The 16,389-nt window shown below is 31.9% G+C and overlaps 1 protein-coding gene across 2 annotated transcripts; it reads right to left on the bottom strand.

The window, feature by feature from the left end:
• Positions 1-536: 536 nt before the first annotated feature.
• Positions 537-6,769, bottom strand: LOC126836786 (sodium/potassium-transporting ATPase subunit beta-2-like). 2 transcript variants are annotated; one of them, XM_050570429.1, is made up of 7 exons: positions 6,285-6,767; positions 2,237-2,377; positions 1,976-2,092; positions 1,386-1,570; positions 1,201-1,314; positions 828-996; positions 537-754 (listed from the first exon to the last, which is right to left on the bottom strand). In XM_050570429.1, exons 1-7 carry the CDS (start codon positions 6,433-6,435, stop codon positions 645-647), a joined length of 987 nt encoding a protein of 328 aa, XP_050426386.1. In that variant the 5' UTR covers positions 6,436-6,767; the 3' UTR covers positions 537-644. The 2 variants fall into 2 exon arrangements, with proteins under 2 accessions (XP_050426386.1, XP_050426387.1); XM_050570430.1 differs by lacking the exon at positions 2,237-2,377 and having other exon boundaries at positions 6,285-6,769.
• Positions 6,770-16,389: the final 9,620 nt, after the last annotated feature.

The raw sequence follows: 16,389 nt of genomic DNA, 5'->3' as shown, positions 1-16,389 counted from the left end.
AGTGTGTACAATCTTCCATCGCCGTGTGCGATTTATGTAGCCAAGTCTATCTCACATTAAAGCCGAACCCAAGCAAATATGGCTCTATTGTCGCCTATACTTAGCGCATTGAATAAAACCCGTAATTTATAATCAAATGCAAAAAAGAAGTACATTTAAATGGAAAACCGTTTCGGTTAACATAAAATGATATTATAATACGAACAAAGGCAGTGATTACATTCATCAATGTCGCTAGACTACATAATAATAATAATAATTAAAATACAGTATAAGTAATAGTTGAACCTAAATACGAAATTAGAGTAGGTAGTAAGCGTCAACATTTTTAGGCTAGAGTATATTATGTATAAAAAACTTATTTTCCATCTAAAAAAACAAATCTCAAAATCTTGGACACGATTCGAAATTTGTAAGGACTCTGCGGTTTTACAGGACTACTCTTTCTCGAGTACACGTTATTATTACTTTTTTTTTATTAACGTTTACTAAAACAAATGCTGTGGCAAAATATTTAATAATAAAGATTCTGTGTCTCAGAAAAAAATACTGACAACAATAAGCGAGGGTTTTTTTTTTTAATTTTGTGAGGGTGTTTCACTGGTTGACTGCATGTTTTTTTAAGCGTGTATTCGCTGCGGGCTTTAATCGATCATCAACTCGAAATGGACCGATCCCTCACGGTTTTGGAGACTGCGCTTGAAAATGATGTTTTTGGCCCATGCACGGCATTCGACGTTGATCAGAGTGTGTTCTATGTAAAAAAAGACAGGAACGATTAATAATGACATGTCTCTCGTCGAAATACAGCAAAACCGGTTCGTTACTTTTTGGATTTATGAAGTGTACGGCTATTAGCGGGCTGAGGTAGTCTTGCTTGTTCCTGTAGGGGTAGTAATAGCCCGGGAAACCTTCTTGCGGATACATCTTGATTGGTCCTATGTTTTCCTTGTCGTTCGGCGTCTCTCCGGAACAAGTCACCCATACAGTATTGAGCTGCAAGCATAATAGACGTAACGATTATCTTAAAAGTATCTCAGCGTGTAAACGAGACGTTTAAGAAGCTACGGAGGGTTAAGCACACAGTTTTCCTAAATTCCAATTGCTGTTTACATGCATCCCTGATCACTTGTCGTTTAGACGCCTCGTTTACGTTATTACATATTAGTTATTAATTTTTAATCTAGGATAAATTATTACCACAGGGCTCATCTCGTTTCTCAATTTCGTTTTGATTATATCTTTGAGTTCTTTGGGCATATCGGCGGGGAGGTCTGAGAAGTTACTGTAGAATTCGGGTTCCCAGTCGAAAATCTAAATTACGAAAAAACGGTACACGGTCAGTGATGGTTCAATATATTTACCTAGTTCCCGACTGAACTCACTTTGTTGAGCTTGATGAAGACGCATGGTTGACCCTTGTGGAATTGATATTTCTGTTCGGTTGTGCAAGGTCCCATGTTGGCCAGAGTGACATCGCAAACTTTGCCGTTTTGAGGTGGATTGGTGTAGCTGCAACCCGACTGTTGGTTAGCACCTTTGTTTGGCAACAATGTTTTGTTTTTGTAAACTGCAAAAAAAAAAGTTGTTGAAAAATATCCAGTAATAACCACATCTACGTTATTCGATTAAAGCATATGAGTAGTATGTGCTTTAAACAATATATTCCACAGAATAAGAAAACCCATCCCGATATGGAACGTACTATTTTTTAATTATCCCAATGTATACCTGTATACCTAATGCCAATAATGTTTTCTATACAACTCCATAAAAAAAATATATTTATATATATAATAACAATTATTAAAAGTAATTTTACAAAATAATCAATTTGTTTATTTAGCACAATTAAAGAGTAAGAACGGAGATACACATATTCCTACTGTATTAGTACCTATTTATAAATTTATTATTTTAATTAGTAATGAAATTTAAAATGTACTTAATTACATTTGTATGTTAATATACGTACCGGATAGGAATTTGTCCAACGATTTGGTCCATGTTTCCACATTGGTTGCGTTGTTGGCTTCAAAGTAAATTAGCGAACCGTCTTCGACGTTTAGTGACATTGGGCGAAAACCTAAGCCTGTGGATGACAAGTTTGAAAGGACAATGATAAAAGATAATAAATTAGTTGTACTAGTTAAAAATGTTGGCATTGATCCAATGCACAACAAAGTACCATAAATATTATATTATTCAACCAGTAATAATTGTATGTCTAACTTACCGGGATTGGTGCCGATTATCGAGTTCGTGAGGGTGAAATGGGGAGTGTGGTCGTTCAAAGTGGACAGCAAAAGTTTCAAACAGATAGCGAACAGCATAGCCAGGGACGAGTAGAACACCAAATAGAAAAATAGGATTCCGGCTAAAACACAAAACATTATTCAAAATTATAAACCAGTCTTTAACTTGTGGTAGTCCTCACAATTCCTGACAAAAAAAAACTGCTACTCTTTGTGATCCATTTAACGTAAGACACTAATTTTCCCAGAAAATAACTACAATTGTGTAGTTATTTCTTTTTGAAAACATTTTTATTAATGTTATTTTACACCTTAAATACTCAGTATTTTCCAGAGCGCTATCAACCTAACAATTGTATTTTTAAAATAAGAATAATTTGGTGAACATTTTTACTGGTCGATAACCAGTTCTGAATAGTTACTTTAAGTGTTATTAAATTTTAAAAATTAGGACAGGAGGGAGGGTGGAGTGTAGTATTATTTTTATTTGAGCGCGTTATTGGTCAAACGAAAAAAGTTTATTCAATATATAGTTACCTGGTAGGTACATATTTAAGTTTCCAAAGTTGATCTGGAAAACACTAAAAAAGGTACTAATTCCATAATACTATAGTAAAACATAAATAAAAATGTTTTCAAAAACTAAAAAGAAAAATGACAAAATCGTAATTAAACCGGTCATTTTTAAAACAACATGTCGTTGTTTTTGAAATGACCGATTCAATTATTTTCAGAGAAAATGAGTATCCTGCGTTAAAATATGTATCACACAAGGATAAATAGGTGAGCTAACTGGGACAGGTGCCAGTTATATTTATTTATAAGCATTAGAACAAAACACACAGAACTGAATAATTATGCGAAAATTGTATGTTAAATATGTATTCTAAGTATTTAAAATAAATTATGACTGCTAAGTCGCGAGGAATGAACAAAATAAGTACACCAAAACGTGTTCCATTTAGTACTTATGAGTTATGGTCAATATGTACTCTGTAGAAAATGAAGGGCTACTATTGTTGTTGTTACAGGTTAAAGGTCGTAAATTTTTATTTTCTGGCGTCTTGTACTCAAAACATTGTACAAATAGCTGCCACGAGTTGGGGATAGTCGAAGCGAAACCATTAGCTACTGCCCAAGTTGTTACCCACATGTAATTTACGATCAATAAACATTTTTATTGTAGTAAACTGCTGCGGTTATAATCGACTTGCAAGAATAAACAAACATACATACACTCATTTGTAAGTGTACAATGTTGTAACGTACATAAAGATTTATAGTAAAATCTGATATAATAATAGTTTTTTTCGACACATAATTTGATTAACAATAATAATTAAAGTATCTATATAATTAAATAACGAACAAAGTGTAACAATAACAATCGCTGATTAAATGATTGTATTGTTTTCATATCGAAAGTAATTAAAAACTTATTTTATTAAATAATTGCAACTTGCATTTAACCGTATCGGTCGTCAGTAAAGCTTGAAACATTTACATCAAACAATAACGTAGGTACTCGCTTTTAAATATTATTACAATATATTAATGCTGCGTTGTATAAAATATAATTTTAATAATATTTGTGTGTGTGTGATCGAGAAGCCATGTACCGTATACCGGATGGAACGTAAAGGGAACGTTCCCCTTAGTACTGTGATTAGGGAAGGAAATGCACGGGAGAAAGGTGAAGTTACAGCCGCCGCAATGTACACCGAAAACAATCAATACTTTTCCACCACATTGAGCGGAATGGGAAAACTTTGTACGGCGCTAGTCCTCTCGCTTACTTCTTTCGCTATTCGAATGAACTCATCTTGGAAAACCCGATTTCAAAACGGATAACGGGATAATTTATTTCAGATATTATATATACATATTATCTATATTATTATTGTATAATATTTATAAATTGTTAAAATGTTTATACTCGCATTTGCTGTACGAGTAGAAAAGTAAAATACACACTTTTGCACTTGTGTACAACGTCAGTTGAGTAAAACGCAAGTCATTAAAACCGTCAAAAGAACGTTCGAAACGGTCATAAGGAAGTGACATAGAATGATAATAATTATAATAATTAAAAAGGGCGGAGGGACTGCTTGACGCGTTCTAAACATAGAAATCGTTTCGGTCTTCTTGTACACGAAAAGAAAAAAATACAATCGTAGTAAGACTGCTGGCGTTGCCGTCTCAATCTGTGTGTGCATGTGAGCGAGTGACTGTTTTCTTCTATTCTTAGCTAGTTGGCAACGGCATTATGCGTAAAACGCACCGAATCCGAGACCCTCGCTTTGCCACTCGACAACCGCTGGAACTGAACCGTTGGAAAAATATATAATTAAAAAATACTCGGTCAGCCGTTTTTACACCCGCATAATGCCTAACCAACTGAAAAACGTGGTCGAATTCAACCGCAGACGACTGTTCACTTCGTCAGTGGACAGAGTAGGGGTAAAATGTATATAGAAGCTTAAAAATTACACTGACCGATGGCTGTAAAAAGTATTTTAAGAAAAAAAATGTTGACAAAACATTGTCAACCCGTTTAAAAATGTTTGAAAAATACATTTTTTTTAATTCAGTGACTCGATGTTTATGAATAAATAATACAGTACCGAAAAAAATATTATGTTTAAAATGTAGTATATTTTTAAAACTGTTTATGCACACGTGCTTTTGTTTAAACATTGGTATTCGCGATGTTTTTGAAAAATAAATTTTATACTTTGCCGTCTGGGTAATAAAGATATACCTACTTTAAACCTTCAATTTTGTAAATAATATTATTTTAATATATTCCTATTATTAGTTATTTCTGACTAAATTGCATGACCATTATTGTAGTGCATAACCTATTGAAACGTTTTAAAATATGTAATTACTAATTACCCTAGAAGTACCTATTTTAACTATTTTTTTTTATCCATGTTATTGGAAATATTTTAAAAATAAAAAAAATTATCGTTCATGGAACATAATATTTATTTATTTTTCCGAAAAACCCGTTTTAGAAATGGAATCATTTTCTAAATCGACGAGTGAGATATATTCCCAAGAGTTTTTGGACCGAATCGGTTTGTAGAGAACCCTACCCTGTCGGCCGATCGCCGATCCGAACGTTATCCCACCGTGTCACTGGGTCAACGCTTACAACGAACGACTAACGTTCAGATGGCGTGTAAAACCGAGCTTTAAAACAAACTCAAGTGCTATGAAGATTTAAGCTTTCTATCGAACCGGACCAAACGTCAAGGCTATGGTTATTCGCGTTAACCGCATACAGTGTTTATTATATTGTATGGAACTCAATTCGTGATTGTCACTCGTAGGTACAGACCGCCCCTACTCTTGGCTAGGTACTCGTCGCGACTCGCGGCGCAACCCTCTCGTTGTATACAAGTCAGCTGACGGCTTTACCCTTGGTAACAACTTTAATAGTAGGCACAATGCGTGTAAATGTGATTATTACAATACAATTTATATTGTAATTATTGGCAGCAACGACCGCGGACTAGGCACCCCTTATGCGTATATACATAAACGGTGAACTTATTTAATTAATCGCGGCCATTGTGTTACGACGCAACGGAGGCCGCTTTAAAGTCAATATAGGTAATCTATATAGACTGAGAAACAGTAGTGTAATTTCACAAAAAAATGTCTGGAGTATTCAAGCTTTAAGCGAAAAAAAATATTTACGAAGGTGATTTATCAATTATTATACAAGCTTACATTTGTGTAGAATTTATATATTTTAGCCGTGCCAAAAACTAAGGAAATAAGGATTAGAAGAAAAATATTATTGAAACAAACTTTGAATACCCTTCCCAAATGATGACTCTTCTCGAATGATAAACCTTATGTAAGCAATAGCGATTATGAACTTTTTATATTTACAGTTCTGCGGAAACGGGAAACGGAAAGGCGACTAGCCTTGTTAAGTACATGCTTCATCTATAACTATAGTCTATACTATATGTACTCAGTACTAAAATTACAATATAATCGTAGTGTACACACCCCAGCTCCTCGCCGATCGACCCAGAAACTCGTGCGAGTTAGGGTTGTAGATGCCATTAATGATCTTCTGCCATACCGTCCGGTCGTCCTTTACTTTAGCGTATTCCCATTCGTATCCGATGCCGTTGGTGTCGGTCGTGTGCTTCACCATGGTGGCAGCGGTCGCCCTAACGAGGTTTCCGTAAGTTCCGCGGCTGCCCGACGACGAGAACGGGGCTGCACCGGTTGATGCGGACTCGACCGCCGGTAAGTGGCTGTCGTCGGAGACGGTACTGCGATACTGTTATAGATTATTGGTGTCGGGACGCCGCCTCGCGTACACTCGAAATGAGGTACTGCGACTATTGAAAATGAAGCACGTCAATCGGGCGATACACTAGTACAGCCGTACGACGTGCAGCGGATACTGCGAAACGGCGCGGTTACGTTGTGTGTGTGTGTGTGGAGGGCTGGAAAACGCCCGATCGATGGCCAACTCGCAATAGACGGGCGTTCGCGCTCAGTGTCCCGATCACGCGAGGCCAGTCGGGTGCGGGGTCGGCCTGGGTCGCGCCGGCGCGCCCGGAAATACGCCTCCACCCACCCATGAAAATCGTGCTACCAGCTACGCACTTGACGGTGGCTGGTGGCCGCTCGTCGCTCGCAGTGTGGCCCTGAATAGCGCATCGCTGAACCACAGTACACGTTAACCCATTAAACTCAAAACTATACAACCCGTTTACTGTATTTACACTGTTTAGTTTACTGACCGCACTTACAGTAACGGACTATGAAAAAAACAGCCCGAAAAAAAAGTTCATGAACCCAAAATACCTGAACACAACCAATTATTTCTTTTTTTTTTAAATTAAAATTATAAACATTTAAAACTTGTTTTTATGGTACTATTGAATTATTGGCAACACTAGTGCTAAGTGCCAAGTGGTCGTCATACAGGGATGGTCAACATAATCTGAAACATTTTTATTTTTTCAGTATCTACCTACATAATAATATATTGTATCTGTTTCTCACAATAGTAAATACTCGTATTGTAAAATATGTTGTATTTATATTGATACTATGATTTTAAATTGTTATTATATCTTATTGATAGTTTTTTTTATATTATAACCGAAATTACATTAACTTAATAATTGAATATGTAATACAAAATCAAATAAAGGTTTATACTTTGAACTACAAAAAACTTAGTGGATTATCCCGAGAATCGTTTCAAACGTTTTAAAAATTTCAATATTTTTTAATGTAATATATATATATATATATATTATATATATACAGGATAGCCCACAATGATTTGGCAAATGAAATAACTTTTGTTCTAGTGAATATTTTTAAGATTTTTTTTTAAAAATAATTTATACTAATTTGTGCTATAAGCATCATTATTTTGTTTGGTTTTTATTGCAATTTGCACTTACCTGTTTTACTTTTTCAAATTTTTTTTGTGTAAGCGCGTAGAACTATTTTTATCTGCTTGCATTAATCTACTGCACTCCACCTCCCATCCTACCCTTTAACCTTAAATAACTTAAAAAGTAATTATCCAAATCTGGTTATCGACCAGTCAAAATTTTCAACAAATTATTCTTAACAAAATGGTTATCTTTAATTTCTAAAAAAAAAAAAAGGTAAAAAAAATAATTTGAAAAAGTAAAACGGTTAGTGCTATAAAAACCGTGGTGCTTTAGCGCAAACGAGAATAAATTATTTAAAAAAAAAATCTTAAAAATATTCACTAGAACAAAAGTTATTTCATTTGTCAAATCATTGTGGGCCACTCTGTATACTATATACCATATACTTAAATGTTTTACAAAATTTTTAAAAAATTGTAATTTTTTTAAGAGGACATTAAACCCCCTATTATTAAGGAACTAGGCATAGGCCATTTTTTGTTTGTGTAATTATAAGTTAAATGATTAGGACTGATTTTTGGTAGGTAATTAATTAATTTTTTGAACTATCGCAGAATCATTGACATATTAAAAACGATTTAAAAACAAAAAAATGTTCATCTACACATAGCTATGCAGAATGCATTTTACTTGGTCCATATAGTGGTTTTGGAGCAAAAAACCTACTAATACTTATATCGTATTATACAATCAAAAGACAGCAATATTTTGAAGACAATGTTTTATGTGATTTTAAATTTAATAAAGTAAAAAAAGTGATAGTAATTAAAAAAAAGTAAAAAATGTGATTTTAAATGTTAAATATTAAGATTTTTTAAAAAAGGATACTGCAAACGACATCAATCCAAAATATTGTTATCTTTCGTTTTTGTTATAAGTATTTATTTTTTAAATTATGTAGCGAGTAAAATGCATTATGCGGATGTTTTAAGGCTAGAACATTTGTCGTATAAACGTCCTCTTAATACTTACATTTTTTAGGGAAATCGCATAATTTTGAGCAATTTTTAAGACAATTTTTTTTTAAAATTAAGAGTTTATAAGTCTTTAGAACACAAATATGGTAAGTTAAGTTTTTGGGTACTTAAAGAATAACTTGTGTGTAACAGCTGTAACTCGTAAAAATATCGTTATTAATTATTCTGTTCCATTTAAATTATAATAGGTATCAACAAATAAATTAGCTTACAATATATTTCTAATTATTGTTTTAAATAAAAATAATCAAACAAAAACCTAACAGTTAAAATCGCCATAAACCGCCAATAAATCGCCATAATCCGCTAAACAGCGCCAATAAATCGCCATAAATTGCCAATAAATCGCCAATAAATCGCCATAAACCGCCAAAAAATCGCCATAAATCGCCTAAATAAATATTATTTTTAAGTTAGGTATATTAAGCAAAGTCAATATATCTTGTCAACACATTACATAGGTGTAAGGTGGTACATTAAATTTTAAGTACATTATTGCTGGTCCCACGATATCATCTAAACCACTATAACTATGAATGTGTTAAAACTTTTGCGGATTGAAATATCACATAACTATAACTAATTTGAACATACTATCCACAGATTCGCATCGAAGTGTTTATTTAAAAGTGATTTTATCACTTTCAGTTATAATAAAATCTGTAGACTTGTGACCTCTCCGTCCCCACTATGCCCCGACCCCACTGAACTGGCTTTTTTTTGGTTTGTTAATGTTTATCAATAGTACTATGTTTGAAGAACAGTTCATATAAATTTGGAACATTTTCGAGATAGGGGTGAGTGATAGGGACGGGAGATAGTGGGTAGGGGAGAGGGGTAAGATATAGTAGATAAGAGATATGTTGTACGTTCAACGTTCAAATTAGAACTAAATAATAAATTCAAAAGGAAACACGACAAAAGGTCGCCCGACAAAACGCCGCCGGACAAAAAATCGACAAAACGTCGCCGGACAAATCGCCGCATTTAAAAAAACCGCCTCTCAGTAATGCCAACACTAACAATACTTGTATATAATATACGATTATTAATGGTGTTAGTTGTGCTGCCAGCATGACATATTATTAAGGAGTAATTATTTCACATTTTATTCGTTTTTATTCATTAATGAGCTAACGACTCAAACGAGGCTGTTTTTAAAAAATATTTCCAGATGGCATTTTGAAAGTCGGATAAGAAGTCCGAATGTATATTTTTCACCACAAAAAAAAACGATATTTTATTATCTCTAGAAAACTGTTTACCTATTATTGAACTGTTATCTTTGTTTATTTTATAAATGCATGTAGGTATTACCTATATATTTTTAGTACTTATTGCAAAGTGTATAGGTGTAAAATGGTGTTATTGTTTTAAAGGAAGGCAAAACAATTATACACAATAATTATTCGTATACCAAACAACACATACTAGTACATTCCATTCGATGGAAATGTTCACAAAAAAGTTTAAAAAAATAACATCCATCAATAAACGTAAAAAATCAAAAAAACTTATACATAAACATGTATAAAGGTAAATTTTTACTTTTATTAATAACAGTTAACTGGTTCATTCATTGACTTCAATATATAGATGATAAAACACAGGGCAAAACCGCACACTTTTTAAAATTGCTGTATTCAAAAACCGCACATTTTATAATGACGTATAAACTATTATTTATATATATATTCAAAAAACATTTTTTTGGTACAATTTATATGTTGAAAAATTTAAGATATAAAATTTTAATTTTATTTGCTGAAATCATTTCTAACGTTTTAAAGAAATTTCAAACGATCCCCGTCCTTAAAAAATTCTTCCCAACATTTAAACAAGTGTTCCTAAAAATGAACCCAATTTCATTCAAAATGATGTATTAAAAATATTAAAATGTGCCTATTAACTAACTTGTTTTTCAATTGGACGGACAATATTTGGAATACTCTCATTAAGCTTACGTCATTACTTCCTATTATCGTAATATTTTCTATGGATGACATCTCTCAGCGTATTTTTTTTTTGCGGTGTCTCTTGAATGTCATTAGAAGCCTTGCGTTTACAATTCATTTATTACGTACCTCTTGTACCTCTTTTTACCCAATATAAGTGTGCGGTATTTACCTGGCACCGGTACTTACCTGGAAACCGATGAAATGTGCGGTTTTTGGCTGTAACCGGTTCATTCAACCCCTGTTATATTGTATCTATTTTATCTTATTATTCAGATTTACCATATTATATTTCTCATTGTTAATTAGATATTTGTCCATATTGTTTAAAAGAATTAAAATAAAAAAAGACTATAATGGCAGGTAGAAAAATAACAGTCGAGTTGCCGCGCCGGTTGAATTAACTACCTGCCAAATATACCTTCTTAGGGACGAAAGTATACGCATCCCTGTCTTACTTCGTATATTTGTTATTTGTTATTAGTATTAAGCAAAATTATATTATTATTTATTAAAAAATGGTCTTAACAATAGCGGTTCTAAAAAAAAATATGAAATAACATTTAACCATTTTTTGTATCCATTGCATTTTTTTTATAAATATATCCATTTAAAAGTATACTTATTTTTTCGTATATATAATAAAAGTTTTAAAATTTAAACATAAAAACATTGAGAAAATTAAAAAGTATGGGAAAAAAAATTACTTATTAGTTCATGTGCGTATACATTTTGTTTTTGTAAAGCCAGTCGGCCGAATGGACTTGGTAACAATGACCTCGCTACACCCCTGGCTAAAAATTAAGTTAATTTGTTGTGTGTGAATTTTATTCACAATTGTATTTTGTTTAGTTAACTGTTTGTTGCACCGGTGAGGCAATTCTAGTTTAAGTACTAATGATAACCGAAAAAGAAACTTTTTAAAATTATTAAAGTTTTCAAATTAATAATCAACATTATACACACTGCACACATTACACATTCGACACTACCGTAACTCTTTGGTATTACTAGGCAACCCCATTCATCCCTTATGAGCTACTATATACACCATTACATTTCCTTTGCTTTGCAGCGTAATCGTTAAAGCTGATAGAATTAAATTCCGATAGTAAATATACAGTATTACAGTGGATATAAAAATAATATAATATATTTTATTTATTTTGTAAAATATTTCAAGATTATCCTATTATACAAAGAAGTATTTTATTAGTGTAAAAACCTCATTCAACTAAAACTCTATAAAATTGATTTACTTTTTTTAATGTAATGTAAAATGGCTTAAATTTATACTAGAAGCGTTATTTATACCACTGAAATACCAGGAATTAGTTATAGTTGTAGTTAATATATGTTTATAGTGAGGGACAGAAGATTAAAAATATAACGTACGTACAAATATAAGATACGAAATATCTAATAATAGTATACAGAACCTGCACAAAAAGACCCAAACATTTTTGGTGTTTATTTGAATAAAAGTTATATACTATTGTTAGTTAGCGCGTAATTTTTTTTTTAAATTTCTATAGGTTAATTTTTGATTTGAAATTGAGCCCCCGAAAATATTTTTTTTAGTAATTGAGTTTTAAATATTCGGTTGTCAATAGGTGTTTGGTACACTCTGTATATTATACCATCTTCATAACCAAAACAGAAAATAAAAGCCACCACCGGCACCAGAGCATACGGACAGACGGAAGGGCGAGGAGTGGCTACGGGTGTTCGCAAATTGTTTTGACTAGAACAATAATAAATCTCCAAAAATTCGTCGGTAACCGATGCGAATTTTATACCTACATGTATTAGGATTTAATACCAAATCGTACACCATTAGACTTGTTTTATTAAATTATTTTAGTAATAAATATTTTTATACATTATTTTTGAACTATTATTTCAGATTATTAAAATTAAAGTCTATTTTCTTAATAAATTTAGAATTCGTTAATCGTACAGTTTTTTAAAAAGTATAAATACTTATATTCATTTATATTTTATAATAAAAACTAATAGGAAAGCATCAGAACAAGGTTATCTTACTTTAAGAACAGCACAATTCATAATACAAGTTTATAATTACATATTCTTATAATAATATCATGTGATAGTCAATGTTACTAGCCTTAGTAAACGGTCAATTAATGTATGTAATCTGATATTAAAAAACAGTCATCACCTGTTGTATAGGCCATAAGCTTAAGAGCCAACATATAGCTTATATTATACTATAATAAAACATACCCAGTATAAAATGATTTATCAGTTTTTTCAACCCACTATAATATATTTTAATTAATAAACATTTTATTCATATACCCAATTATTTGTGTTATGTCGAGTAAAATATTTATCAAATTTTTATTTTTCAATTTACGCATTTTAGCAACACAATTAATTTTGTATTGTCGGTTTGCTTAACATAATATACACACGTATTATTTGTACGTATAATTTTATCGTCTAAGCTATTCATATTGCAATCTAAACAAATTAGTAGTAGGTATATTACTATAAAGTGTAGGTATGTAATATTAATTAACGTGTTAAATGTTTTATCAAGTGTATAAATAATGTGTCAGTTTATTAAAAATTCTTGATAGTAGTGAAAAAATATATATGACCAAATGATACCAAATGATGATTGTATTAAACCAAACGCGATTTGTTTTTAAATGGTTGCATTTTCTTATCAAGTGTAGTAAAATATGTCTGGTTTATGATAGATTAAGTCAAAATAAGTATTAATAAGTAAACATTTGGAAATATAATCATAATTTGTTTTAGCTGTTATTATAAATTTTCAACTTTATATATATTTTGTTTAAAAATAAAAAAGGGAATTATCTAAGGGGTTAATTCGATCATCCTTTAACGTTTCGGACAACACACATGACTCTTTAAATGTGATGTTTTCGTCTTAAAACGATTTCAGCGCCACTGCATTTCAACGTGTATTCTTTTTTCAATAGAGAATTGAAATATTATAGCCGTCGTTTAATTGTTATTAACTTTTCGGTCCACAGTCTTTGTGGTTCTGCGAAGACAACAGATGAGACATACTGGAAATTCGAATTTCCAGCCCGCGCGCTATGCTTTAATAGTTGTTATTATTCACATAAGACTTACCGTTTTTGTATACTCAAATAAATAAAAAAAACAAAAAGTCTGGTAGAAGTTGCGAGCACGGATTAATTTAGTTCTTCAGTTTATTTTAATTAAAAATCGTCTATAACAAATACATCAGATTAAAAATATATTGGTATACCTAAAGTATAAAACTAATTTTTCAGTTTTTGCGCTTAGATCGTTTGACAAGTTAACTCTCAACACTGAGCGTGAAATAATATTGTTAATAATAATGTGTAGTTAACATTCAATACCTTACGTGAGGTACATAATAATATTATATATTTATATAAAAGGTAAATTATCAACCCATTGTATCTGTGATCCACAGTGTGATATAATATTATGAAACGTTGGCGAACTAGTCAAGACATCCAAGTGGGAGTAACCTTAAGCCATGTAAATAGTGTAAATATAATGTACCTCACTCAAGCTTCAATAATTTTTTAGTATTAATGTTGACAAGTGTTTTTGTTTTGTTTCATTATTTACATGTACACATTTTGCGTTCTTTTACTTGTCACAACTAAGTAGACGACGGTGACGACGGTGACGATGATGAGGTTGATAACATTTATCTTTAACTCATTTGGCACACTTAGTGCAAGTAGTTTTCAGGCTATTGATTAAATTTGATAAAGAGTGTTCATTTACACGAAATCTGCATACTATTATTTTACTCTACTGTATTACAAATTGGTTCGTTCGTTGTAAAAGTGGTGTAGCTCCAAAAAAGAAAAAAAAGTTTAAGTTAATTTATTGCATTAGTTTTGGTTTCATTTTCCAAGTCACTATAAATTTGTAGAACCTTTGGTTTGTAATAAACATTAAAAGTAGGTACAAGTATTAGTTCAGTGTTTTCTATTTTTTTTTTTTTTTTGCTATACATTAATTTTCAAAAAGCTCGTTGTTTCAAAATTCAATTACAAAGAGATAATTCACTTTTACAATGAATGACACAAGAATTACTATTACAGTGAGAGATTTTTAGAGAACAAATCAATTGTTACATTTATTCAAACCTACTGTTTCGGATAATTGATTATCACTTTCATTTTTTGAAGCACAAACGGTAGCATATTCAGATATTCTGTATTTCTGTAAAACGTTTTTATGTTGCCTGAAAAATTATTTAAATACTGTCCAATCCAGTCAGCTTACCCTGAGACGTTTACGACCTTTTGCTTTTTTAGCGTCGATATGGAGTCATAGAGATATATGTTCAACGCTGTGGCGTGGTTACCGTGAATGCAGTGGAAAAAGCTGCCCAAGACGAATTCTAATTTAGGGAATTATACGTACGGTTTACCTGTACTACATTTTTAATTTAAAAATCAAATGTCACCTAAAATGTTTGTAACAGCACAGGTACATGCTATTAAGAATCGTCATTTAACTATAATAATAAATGTTTAAAAATTAATATGATCAAATCAGATGGATGATTACTATTTACTCCTTAATAATATGTCATGCTGGCAGCACAACTAGCACCATTAATAATCGTATATTGTATACACATATTGTTAGTGTTGGCATTACTGGGAGGCGGTCTCTTTAGGGGCGGCGTTTTGTCGATTTTTTGTCCGGCGACGTTTTGTCGGGCGACGTTTTGCGGTGTAACCATTCAAAATAGTTTAATTCTCTATGTTAAGTTACTTTTGGCTAGATAATAAACACTACAATTTTAGCCAGAAACTTGATTGTACATAATTTTTTAATCTCCTTGGCCTTATGCTGTAACTGGAAGCTCCATATAATTTTTTTTTTTAAATTATAATTTATTCTAAATTTATTCGGTACTTCAACGAGACATGAAAATGCTCTTTCGTGGTTGCAGACTCGGCTGAAAAACTTTTTGGCTTGATAAAGTACTTTCTAGGTATGATTTCTGATCTATAGAGTTGCCACACAAAGAAATCAGTTCAGCGGTTTACGAGATATCGTGGGTCCAGACACAAAAAAAAAAAATAATAAATAAAAACACATCATTGTAAAAACAATACCTTCTCAGCTCCGCATCGAAGCTATAATGTAACAACAGTTATTTTTTTATCCGAGTAACAGCCTGTTATTGCTACTCGAGTGATAACTGTTATAAATCACAGTTACTGTTATTTTCCCCCATCACTAATCGTAACTTTTTTGGGTTCTTGATGGGTACTTAACCGAATAAATACCTACTCCGTAATCCAGGTTTACCTAACAGTGCTTAGTATTTTCTTATACATTAGTTTTTAACAGTCTTTTAAACGTCACTGCCGTGGTATAAATATAGCTAGAATAATAAATAATATTTTTAAGTTAGGTATATTACGCAAAGTCAATATATTTTGCCAACACATTACATAGGTGTAAGGTGATACATTTAATTTGGCGCTCCCTAATAATTGCATACCACCTATAGAGCATTTTCCCGCTATAGCTGTTTATTATCCTGCTCTGACAGTATATGTATTCAAATGAATTAATCAAACATATTCATAAGTACTCAGGTCACGACTCACGGTATAGATAACAATTAACAATCAATAATATCTAAATACCTATTTGAGTTCTGCAGGCATTGGACATAAATTATAATTGTATACTCTGATACGTGTACAGGGCAGTTCTTCCA

Source organism: Adelges cooleyi, unplaced genomic scaffold, assembly GCF_023614345.1.
Source record: "Adelges cooleyi isolate 19-005CV unplaced genomic scaffold, UGA_ACOO_1.1 ACOO_flye_CR_arks_rails_tigmint_CR_PRNA_247, whole genome shotgun sequence".
In the NCBI taxonomy this organism is placed as follows: domain Eukaryota; kingdom Metazoa; phylum Arthropoda; class Insecta; order Hemiptera; family Adelgidae; genus Adelges; species Adelges cooleyi.
The sequence above is the reverse complement of the archived record's forward strand: the minus strand, read 5'-3'. Positions and strand labels throughout refer to the sequence as shown.